This window comes from Ahaetulla prasina, chromosome 5 (genome assembly GCF_028640845.1).
Source record: "Ahaetulla prasina isolate Xishuangbanna chromosome 5, ASM2864084v1, whole genome shotgun sequence".
NCBI lineage: Eukaryota > Metazoa > Chordata > Lepidosauria > Squamata > Colubridae > Ahaetulla > Ahaetulla prasina.
The window spans coordinates 69,311,567-69,323,569 of record NC_080543.1 but is presented as its reverse complement, the minus strand read 5'-3'; the positions used below and the strand labels follow the sequence as shown (position 1 = coordinate 69,323,569).

Sequence of the window (12,003 nt, the reverse complement as noted above, 5' to 3'; positions counted from 1 at the left end):
CCACCCATTCAACCAACCATCCAAACAGCCATCCAAACAGCCATCCAACCAGCCATCCAAACAGCCATCCAAACAGCCATCCAAACAGCCACCCAACAAACAACCACCCATCCAAACAACCAAACTACCATCCAACCATCTATACAACTATCTGTTGTACACAACCCCCAACTTATTAACATCCAAAACTAGGTATGCACGCCCCTTACCTCTTCAACACCAATCACTTCAGATCTCAAATGCAAATTGATAAATGCAAGAAGCATTGTCAACAAATTACCTGAATTTATCCTCTTGTTAAACAATGGCACATTTGATCTCATTTTTGTTTGTGAAACATGGCTGAACTCATCCCTTCCTGACTCCATTATCTCAAACAAAGAATATCAAGTCTATCGATCAGATCGTGAAAACTGAAGAGGTGGTGGAGTGGCTATCTTTTATAAAAAGTCACTGAATCTAAAAAATATCCAAGTAGCACATAAACTTTCTCTTCCTGAAACTATTGTATGCAACCTATCCCTTGACACTACTCTTCGATTCTTACTATGCTACAGAGTCCCTGACTATGACATTACCCATGCAAATATGCTAACCTCAATACTAACATGGGCTACCCCTTGCCCATATCCTCTCATTTTCCTGGGTGACCTAAATCTACCTCTCATTAACTGGATAACTAATGAATGTTCAACTGACCCAATCCATGCTACACTATACAACGCTGTTACAAACCTAGGTCTTGAACAACTTGTAACTAACAATACAAGACTCAACAACTGCCTTGATCTCATCTTCTGCAACAATTCAAACTCAATTTATGGACTACAAATTAAAGAGCCTTTTTCCAACAGTGACCACTGCATGATTGATTTTCGTCTCAATATACGTCCATACTTAAATCGTCATAACAACAGTATTCCCAACTACAACTTCAAAAAAGCCAATTACGACCTTATAAACAACGATCTTTCATCTCTGGACTGGCAAAATCTGTTTGCAACCTGCATAACCGCTGAAGACCACTATTGAGTCTTCCTACTTGAAATCAATAGAGTCATTAAACTATATGTACCACAAATGACTACCATGACCAGGAAAAACAAACTACCCATATCAATAAAAAAGCTTCAATAAAAAAATCCTCTGAAAAGAAACAAAAAAGGCTATGTTGCAAATTTCAAAAACCGCTACAGAAATATATGCAACCAAATAAAAACTGAATGCACAAATTACCACACCAAGCAAGAAGAGAACCTTCTGCGCACAAATTCCAATCGTGCCTTTTATAATTTTGTTAACAATAAACTTAAAGACTCAAGATCCGTCCCACCACTAAATGATTCTAACAACAAAGAATGCAATGACGAAACAGTTAAAGCAAACCTCTTCAACATTTTCTTTGGCTCAATTTTTATTAACTCCGATAACACATATCCGACATTCCACAAACGTACCAGCAATGATTATGATGACTTAACTCATATAGATTTCACAGAAGATAATGTTGGAAAAGCCCTTCATAACCTAAAACCATTGCTATATATTGGACCCGATGGACTATGTGCATACTTTTTAAAAAAACTTTCCATCAATATAGCAGAACCCCTAAGTATTATCTTTGATAAAGCTTTCACTACCAGTTCCCTTCCCAAACTTTGGTCACTAGCCACAGTCATCCCTATCTTCAAAAAAGGAGACCCCAGCTTAGTCGAAAATTACAGACCGATCTCTCTTTGCTGTGTCACCTGCAAAGTCATGGAATCAATCATCAACCAATCCATTACCTCACACTTAGAAACTAACAACCTACTCTCCAATAAACAATTTGGTTTCAGGAAAAAATTATCATGTAACTTACAACTTCTCCACTGTAAAAACATATGGACTACAAATCTGGATCAAGGCAAATCAATAGATGCAATCTACATAGACTTCTGCAAAGCTTTTGACTCAATAGTACACGATAAACTTCTCCTAAAACTAATATCCTATGGCATCTCAGGACCGCTTCACAAATGGATATCTGCTTTTCTGTCTAATAGACAACAAGTGGTCAAAATTGGCAATGCTTTATCAAATCCTGTTCCTGTCAAGAGTGGCGTTCCTCAAGGCAGTGTCCTTGGACCAACACTCTTTATACTATACATAAATGATCTTTGTGACCATATCTCAAGTAATTGTGTTCTCTTTGCTGACGATGTCAAACTATTTAACACCACAGACAATACTTCTATCATTCAAAACGACCTTGACCATCTAACCGCTTGGACTAAAAATTGGCAGCTCCAAATTTCAACCAGCAAATGCTCAGTCTTACATATAGGAAAAAAGAACCCAAACACTAAGTACATTCTAGATGGACATTACCTTACAGACGACCCCCATCCCGTTAAAGACCTTGGAGTTTTCATGTCAAATGATCTAAGTGCCAAAGCCCACTGCAATTACATCGCAAAAAAAGCTCTAAGAGTTGTAAACCTAATCTTGCGTAGCTTCTTTTCCAAAAACACCACACTACTAACCAGAGCATATAAAACATTTGCTAGACCAATTCTAGAATACAGCTCGCCTGTTTGGAACCCTCACCACATCTCTGACATCAATACAATTGAACGTGTCCAGAAATATTTTACAAGAAGAGTTCTCCATTCCTCTGAAAACAATAAAATACCTTATCCCACCAGACTTGAAATCCTAGGCTTAGAAAACTTGAACTCCATCGCCCGACAAGACCTAAGTTTAACTCACAGAATCATCTATTGTAATGTCCTTCCTGTCAAAGACTACTTCAGCTTTAATTGCAATAATACTAGAGCAACTAATAGATTTAAACTTAATGTCAACCGCTTTAATCTAGATTGCAGAAAGTATGACTTCTGTAACAGAATCATCAGTGCTTGGAATACTTTACCTGACTCTGTGGTCTCTTCTCATAATCGTAAAAGCTTTAACTTTCTACTATTGACCTCACCCCACTCCTAAGAGGACCATAAGGGGCATGCATAAGCGCACAAATGTGCCTACCGTTCCTGTCCTATTGTTTTTCTTTTCTTCTTCCTATATATATATATGCTTATACCTCCTTATATTTACTCATATAAGTGTTTATATACTATATAATCTTTTTGTATGATACCTACATATATTGTTGTGACAAAATAAATAAATAAATAAATAAATAAATAAATAAATAAATAAATTATATCGACAGCATTCCTCTGGTCCACTAATTTTGTCACTTTGTCAAAGAATGTAATAAGATTAGTCTGGCATGATCTGTTTTTGACAAACCCATGTTGGCTTTTGGTTATTACTTTGTTTGCTTCTAGTTATTTGGTGATTCATTGCTTGATTATCTTTTCCAGAATCTTCCCTGGTATTGAGGTTAGGCTGATAGGTCTGTAGTTTCCTGGTTCTGTTTTTTTTCCTTTTTTGAAAGGATTCCTTTCAGATCCTTGCTTTTAATGAATGCTAAGCAGTTTAAAAACCAAGTTGATACAAAATGTTTACTTCAGAAAAATAAAATATGTAAAATGTATAAGAAAACCCTTTTTTTCTTTGACAATATGTATTTGGTAATAAAATACACCTTAAAAGAAAAAAAGGTAATGAAATGCACCTTATATAAGTAAAGTTAAAAACCATGCCAAGTCATTTGTTTATGATATAATGACATAATTATGTATAAAGCATATTCAATTCTGAATATGAATTCACATAAAATAGTCATCATATAAAAAAGTAAAAAAACAAAGATATATTTGCTAATAAACTTAATAAACAACAGAAAAGGTCACAAATCATTCACATAAGACATTCCTGCTGCTTTTTTCCTCTCAAGGAGCCCAGGGGTGAAATCCAGCAGGTTCTGACAGGTTCTGGAGAACCGGTACCAGAAATTTTGAGTAGTTCAGAGAACTGGTAGAGGAAATTTTGAGTAGTTCAGAGAACTGGCAAATACCACCTCTGGCTGGCCTCAGAGTGGGGTAGGAATGGAGATTTTGCAGTATCCTTTCCCTGCCATGGCCACCAAGCCACGGCCACCAAGCCACACCATGCCCATCAAGCCATGCCCATAGAACCGGTAGTAAAAAAAATTGATTTCACCACTGAAGGAACTTCATTGTGGAGTAAGTGTGTCCACGGATCTAGCACCTTTTGCCTGCTTGCAGTCCATAGCATGCCCCCCTGTAGCAATCCCCACCTGACCACAGTCCCTACAGGTCTGCCCACAGACCTCACATTTACAATGCATTTTACAGCACCCACCTGCACAATCCCCAGGTTATCTACACACCCACTTATGTTCCTTGTTTTGGACCTCTGCTTTTTCCACTTAACAACCCACACCATCCTGGGGCTACAACAATAAGTGGGACTGCCAGATTACCATGAATCATGTGTCATTGCACTTGCATTTGAGTTCCTATCCCAATAGCCATTGTAATCTGACGACTACCTATACTGGGGAAAACTGCATATTGCAGCTATATTTATAAGGGGAAGCTTTGAAAAGATGAAAATTTATGATTTAAAACAAATGAAATCCAAAAATTTTCTTTTATTCTTGTTCTTGTTTTTTGTTTGACAAATTCTAATAAATAAATAAAATTAAATAAATTGTATCATAGCCTTAATTTAAAATAAACAAAAATGAAATAAGGACATAATTGAATGACAGTTTCAAAAAGTATGCTCAATTATTTTGCTATGAAATTCTTTTGTTTCCCTAGAACAATATCTCACTAAACAACATGACACCTGAAACCTATCACAACATATAGTTTAAAGTTTTGTGTTCTTTTTTGTTTGTTTGTCTGGTTTGGTACACAGCATGAAACATTCAAATCTTGTGATAGTAAAAGACAAAAGCTTAAGTATTTATGGATCAAATAATATGCAGTTTATAATGGTGAAGGAAAACTGTTTTGAGAAAGGGTGATGACTGCAGGGAAAAAATATGTGAGTTTAAAGGTAAGACAAAAATGTTTACCTTGCTCCAGGCAAGTTCAGCATCTAAATTGATAGGCACTCCTTCTACCGCTGATCTCTTTGTCAGTTCTGAATCTATCATTGCCAGCCATTCTGTCAGAGCATTCATTTCCTTTCTGAGTTTCCGAGATAATTTCAAACATTTCTCTAGTTCTTGCTTTTTCTCTGTTACCTGTGTTAAAAAGGAGGAAAATTTAAAAACCCAATCCACAAATTTCTACCACCCAAACTGCTACTATTACTCAAGTCTACATGCTTGGTTGTAATTTCCCCCCATTTCCCCCATTTCCCCCCATTTCCCCCATTTCCCCCATGCGGCTGCGCGGGTGATAGAGGGAGCCCCTCGTGGCTCCCGTGTGACACCTATCCTGCGCAGACTGCACTGGATACCTGTGGCCTTCCGGGTGCGCTTCAAGGTTTTGGTGACAATCTCTAAAGCGCTCCATGGCATAGGGCCGGGCTATTTACGGGACCGCCTACTGCTACCAAATACCTCTCACCGACCCGTGCGCTCTCACAGAGAGGGACTCCTCAGGGTGCCGTCAGCTAGGCAGTGCCGTCTGGCGACACCCAGGGGAAGGGCCTTCTCTGTGGGGGCTCCCACCCTCTGGAACGAACTCCCTCCAGGACTTCGTCAACTTCCGGACCTCCAAACCTTTCGTCGCGAGCTTAAAACACACTTATTCATCTGCGCGGGACTGGATTAGATTTTAAAGTTATTGGTTTTAAGGGGTTTTTACTATTTATATTGTTTTTAATAATTTGGCAATAGAATAAGTTTTTTAATCGTCGTTTTTAATCTGTATTTATATGTATTTTAATTGCCTGTGAACCGCCCTGAGTCCTTAGGGAGATAGGGCGGTATATAAATATGAAAAATAAAAATAAAATAAATAAAAATAAATTTCTATTTATCCACCAATTGGCTACAATTGCTGTGAACTGTGCCCTCCTGAAATATTAGTTTTGTTAATTAAGAATTCTATTTATTTTTTTTAGGATCTTTATGTTTCAGAAACATAGTATATAAAACACAGACAGACACATTCTTTGTCTCTAGTATTACTATTTTACTATTATTAGTAGTAAAATTATTTATTGTTTGACATGCTTGCTGTCAATATATGAACAATTTCTTGCCTATGATTTAGTCTGCCTGTTCAGTAAAATGATGTATAAGTTTAATGATGTTTATTATTTGAAATGCAGTTTATATAAAATCTTTTACTATATTTTAGACAGCAGAATCTATTGCTCTTTTCCATAAGTAAATATTGATTTTACCAAAAAATAGCTCACAAATTATTATTTTTCAGTAGAGAAACTAATAACAAAATGATTGTGATTCTTATAAGTTTAAATATTCATTTAAATACTCATTCACTACTTATTTTCAACAACTGCATCATTTAAGAGCATACAGAGTTTGGACAATCAGTTCATGTAAATAATATATATATATATATTAGTTTACATATTCCAATCCATCTATTGTTAAATTTTGTGTGTGCGCACCTTCAAGTATTGACTCCTGGCAACTGCCTAAACTAATCTCTGCAGTTTTGTTGGCAAGATTTAAGAAGTGGTTTGCCATTTTCTTCTTCCTAGGGCTGAAAGAGAGTGATTGGCCCAAAGCTACCCTGCTTTCTTTGTGCCTAAGCAGGATGAGAACTCACCCAGTTTCTAGCTTCGTACCTTAACCACTATACCAAATTGGTTCTCAAGCTCATTTTAAATGTAGCTAAATATGGGCTAAAGCCATTATGTTGATTTCATTGTAATTTCAGTATTATATAAAAAAATAGAAAATACTGCCATCTTAAGGCCTTTATTTTTATATAGTTGCTATATTTACCATTTACCAATATTCTGTTATTTTCATTTAATAGTTCATAGTTTAAAATAGATCTATGTACTATGTACTATTACAATTATAGGTTCATGTGCCCCGTGATTTTTAATATAAGTTCAGGTTGGATATCCCAAAGGTGCTTTTTAAAGAGGTGACTTGACTTTCTGGTTTTTCTTTGAGGACATTTCACTTCTCATCCAAAAAGCTTCTTCAGCTCTGACAGCTAACAGCTCAGGAGGATCTTCAGCCAACATAACATATGTGCACACTTCAAACCCAAGAATACACTAAGGTAGAAGCTAGTCCACCCCAAAGATAAAACACCCAGACATAAACTTAGCAACTTAGTATAGGCAGTATAATGCAGCGAGCCATGTGCAGATCTGTACATTGGGGAAACAAAACAACCACTTCGTAAGTGCATGTCACACTATAGGAGAACAAACACATCAGGATTAGATTCAGCAGTCCATCTGCATTTAAAAGACACAGGCCACTGATTTCAAGACAGCGAAGTCCACATTTTGGACAAAGAAGACTGCTGGTTTGAAAGAGGGATCAAAGAGGCCATCTATGTCAAAATGGAACAGCTGTCTCTCAGCAGAGGAGGAGGGATATGACATCACCTATCTCCAATCTACAACACAATCCTTTCAACAGTTCCAAGGCGGCTCCAGTTTGCACCACTCAGGTGACCCTGGTGACATAGATGACCTTAATGACTCGCTAAAACAATGCAAATGTGCAAGGAGTATAAATCCTTCCATTACCCACCATTCAGTCAGAGCTGAAGAAGCTTCTTGGATGAGAAGTGAAACATCTTCAAAGAAAATCTTGATCAAGACAAAATAATAGATGCAATCTACATAGACTTCTGCAAAGCTTTTGACTCAGTAGTACATGATAAACTTCTCCTAAAACTAAAATCCTATGGCATTTCAGGACCCCTTCAAAGCAGATATCTGCTTTTCTGTCTATCAGACAACAAGTGGTCAAAATTGGCAATGCTCTATCAAATCCTGTTCCTGTCAAGAGTGGCGTTCCTCAAGGCAGCGTTCTTGGACCAACACTCTTTATACTATACATAAATGATCTTTGTGACCCTATCTCAAGTAATTGTGTTCTCTCTTTGCTGACGATGTCAAACTATTTAACACCACTGACTATACATCTACCATTCAAAAAGACCTTGATCATCTAACCGCTTGGACTAAAAATTGGCAGCTCCAAATTTCAACCAGCAAATGCTCAGTCTTACATATTGGGAAAAAGAACCCAAACACTAAGTACACACTTGATGGACATTACCTTACAGATGACCCCCACCCTGTTAAAGACCTTGGAGTTTTCATGTCAAATGATCTAAGTGCCAAAGCCCACTGCAACTACATCGCAAAAAAGGCTCTAAAAGTTATAAACCTAATCTTGCGTAGCTTCTTTTCCAAAAACACTACACTACTAACCAGAGCATATAAAACATTTGCTAGACCAATTCTAGAATACAGCTCACCTGTCTGGAATCCTCACCACATTTCTGACATCAATACAATTGAACGTGTCCAGAAATATTTTACAAGAAGAGTTCTTCACTCCTCTGAAAACAACAAAATACCTTATCCCACCAGACTTGAAATCCTAGGCTTAGAAAACTTAGAACTCCGTCGCCTTCGACAAGACCTAAGTTTAACTCATAGAATCATCTATTGTAATGTCCTTCCTGTCAAAGACTACTTCAGCTTTAATTGCAATAATACTAGAGCAACCAATAGATTTAAACTTAATGTTAACCGCTTTAATCTAGATTGCAGAAAATATGACTTCTGTAATAGAATCATCAGTGCTTGGAACACTTTACTGGACTCTGTGGTCTCTTCCCATAATCCCAAAAGTTTTAACCAAAAACTTTCTACTATTGACCTCACCCCATTCCTAAGACGACCATAAGGGGCGTGCATAAGAGCACAAATGTCCCGACTTCCGGTGGCTTCCATTTTCTTGGAGGACGCCTGGAAAGGCGCCCCGAACCGAGATCCCATAAAAGCTGGCGAAACGGCGAATATCAGCTGTTCGTCGGCTTTGAAGATTTCCCTGGGAGAAAGGGAAAAGCGAAGAGTGGCTGGAGAGCAGAAGAACTTCCCAGGGGCTCTGCTTTGTTTAACGGAGCCTTGGAGGGGAGCCTGCCTAATCCAGCCCTGCTCCGGACTCGGCGCAATCCTGCTTTAGGCAGGACGAGAGGAAGACGTCCACCTCTGCTCGATTGATTCCATTTAGAATACTGGATGCAGACGGGACAAATACAAGTGATCGATTATTGGGGCAGCAAGAAGAAAGCTGACTTCTACTCCTTTTTTTGAAAGGAAAGAACTTTTTCTCACTTTAACTTAGTGAAGGAAAAAAAATGGCATCTGAGAGGAAGTGGATTGGGAGCTGCTTGTGAGTGAAACTGAATTGCATCTTTGTGGATTCCAGCAGAATTGAAGCTCTCCATAGGAAACAAGGTGAAAGTTTTCATTTTATAACTTTAATTAGAGACTTTATTTAAATTAGAATGGCTTCTAAGCCACCTAAAGCTCCCATATTGAGAACGGGGTCTGAATCAAATCTGGAAGATATGTTAAAGGAACAGAACAGAGTTTCTGAGGAAAGATTTAAGGAACTTATGAATAATATTTATGAGGTGAAGGACCAGCTTAGAAAGGAAATTAAAGAGAATAATAAAAAAATTAGAGAAGATTTATTGATGGCATTTCAAGTTTTGGCCAAAAATTTGGAAGTAATAGAGGATAAAGTGGAAGAAATCAGCCAAACCAATCAGTATTTGGAAAATAAAGTTGGAGAACTGCAAAATAAAGTGGATAAAAATGAAGATCATGTGGTGGTGTTGCAATACAGGGTGTTGGAGAAGGCCTTGAGAATCAGGGGCCTTCAGGAACAGAAGGAAGAAGATCTTAAAAAAGTTATATCAGAAGCTCTAGCTGAAATGTTAGGAATGGATCCTCAAGATGTTGTTTTTCAAATTGATAAGGCATACAGGGTTAATTCATGGGTAGCGAGGCAGAAAAAGCTTCCAAGAGACATTGTAATTTATTTTTTGACTACTACAATGAGAAATCAGATTCTGCAAGCTACATATCAAAAGAAATTACAAATAGGAGAACAGGAGGTGTTGGTCCTGAAAGAGATCCCTGCTAAAATGCTAAAGGATAGGAGGGATTTTAGATTTTTTACACAAGAGCTTAAGAAACATCAGATCCAATATAGATGGGAGGTGCCAATTGGTTTAACAGTGCTTTTTCAGGGCAGGAGATACCGAATTAATACAGAGCTGAAAGCAAAAGATTTTCTTTTTAATGTGTTGAAAATGGATGCAGAAGCAGTGGATAAAAGCCTTCAAGAGGGACAAATGAGAGGGGAAGCTGAAATGACATCAAGCACCTTTGATGTCATTATCTCAAGAACAACCTCAAAAACAAAGAATGACAAGGGGAGCTATTAGGCGTAAGGAGAAAGAGGAATAACTTCAAAGAAAGGAATGGGATCCTACTACTAAAACTGTGGGAGGAGCTAAGCCGAAGAGTGAGAGCTTTCAGCTAGTTGCTCAAAAGCTTTGAGATGCCAGTGATGGCAAATAAATTTCTGACATGAAATGTCAATGGTCTGAATTCAGCACAGAAAAGAAGAAAAATATTTCATTATTTGAAACAATTTAAAAATGATGTGATTTGTTTGCAAGAGACACATATTAAATTATTAGATCAGAAATATTTGATTAACTCAAAACTAGGTAAACACTTTGTTTCTTCAGTTCCAAACAAGAAAAATGGCATAATGATATATTTGAAAATAAATATACCAGCTAAATTAATTGAAGCGGATATTCAAGGAAGATACATAGCTATTGAATTGACATTAGAAGGAAAAAAGACACTTCTGATTGGCATATATGCACCTAATCGACAACAAGAACATTTTTATAAATTGTTACATGAAAAATTGACTTTTTGGGACTATAAAACATTTATTATATTAGGAGACCTGAATGGTGTAATGGATATTAGAAAAGACAAAATAACCCTTTCTAAGAAAATTCCTACGCATGCAAAATTGCCCAAATCTTGTTTTGAGATGATGGAAGATGTTGAGTTGAGAGATATTTGGAGAATGCAGAATTTTGAAGATAGAGACTATACCTATTTTTTGGACAGGCATCAATCTTTTTCACGTATTGATTTTATACTAATTACTAATGACTTGCTTTCTAGGGTTAAGAAAACAAAGATATTTCCAAGGTGTTTAACTGATCATAGTCCAGTATGGATGGAACTGCAACAAGAAGGAGGCAGAAGATCATGGCGAATAAACGAGAATTTGTTTAGATACGAGTATAATGTAAATCAATGTAAAAAACAAATGAAAGAATTTTTTGATTATAATTTGAATAAGGAAACTTCGATAGAAATGGTTTGCGACGCTAGTAAAGTTTTTATGAGAGGAATTTTAATATATATTTCATTTATTAGATTTTTATTAGATTTTTATTAGATATGAACAATAGACAGAGGAGAAAACTACAAAAACAGTGTAGGGATTTAGAAGAGGAAATTCAAAGGAAACAACAATTATTGGTACATAATCCACATGACTCAAAAATTAGAGATGCAATAAAGATATTACAGAGTCAATTTAATATGTTAATGGGAGATCAGGTGGCAACAAACATACAATATGCTAAACATAATACTTTTTGCAATGCCAATAAATCAGGGGGGTGGCTGGCTTATATGTTAAGGAAAAAACAGAATGCACGTGCTATTGAAAAAATAGAATATAAAGGTAAAGAGAGATTTCAACAGGATAAAATTAAAAAAAGCTTTCTTGGAATATTATACAAATTTATACGCTAGAGATACAATATTGAATATGGATTTTGATACTTATTTGAAAGAATATAAGGTTAAAGGTTTAACTAATGAACAAAGGGAAGGGTTGAATCGGCCTATAACTTCTGAAGAAATTATTTTGGGAATAAAGCAATTAAAAATAGGGAAATCCCCGGGAAACAGATGGATTTACAGCATTATACTACAAAAATTTATAGAATGAGATAGTAGGTCCACTTAAGGAGTTATTTAATCAGATACAGATGGGAGGAGGAG

General features: G+C 36.6%; 1 protein-coding gene across 8 annotated transcripts in view; it reads right to left on the bottom strand.

Annotated features, from left to right (window-relative positions):
- The window catches only part of DMD (dystrophin), a 1,918,566-nt gene that overhangs the window by 1,122,479 nt on the left and 784,084 nt on the right, over window positions 1–12,003 (bottom strand). For all 8 annotated transcript variants that reach the window (XR_009155503.1, XR_009155504.1, XM_058186507.1 and 5 more), the window contains one exon: window positions 4,997–5,167. Coding sequence is in view for 6 of the 8 variants with exons in the window: in XM_058186507.1 (XP_058042490.1) it covers window positions 4,997–5,167 (171 nt within the window). In the remaining 2 variants the exon portion in view is untranslated. The remainder of the gene's footprint in view (window positions 1–4,996; window positions 5,168–12,003) is intronic.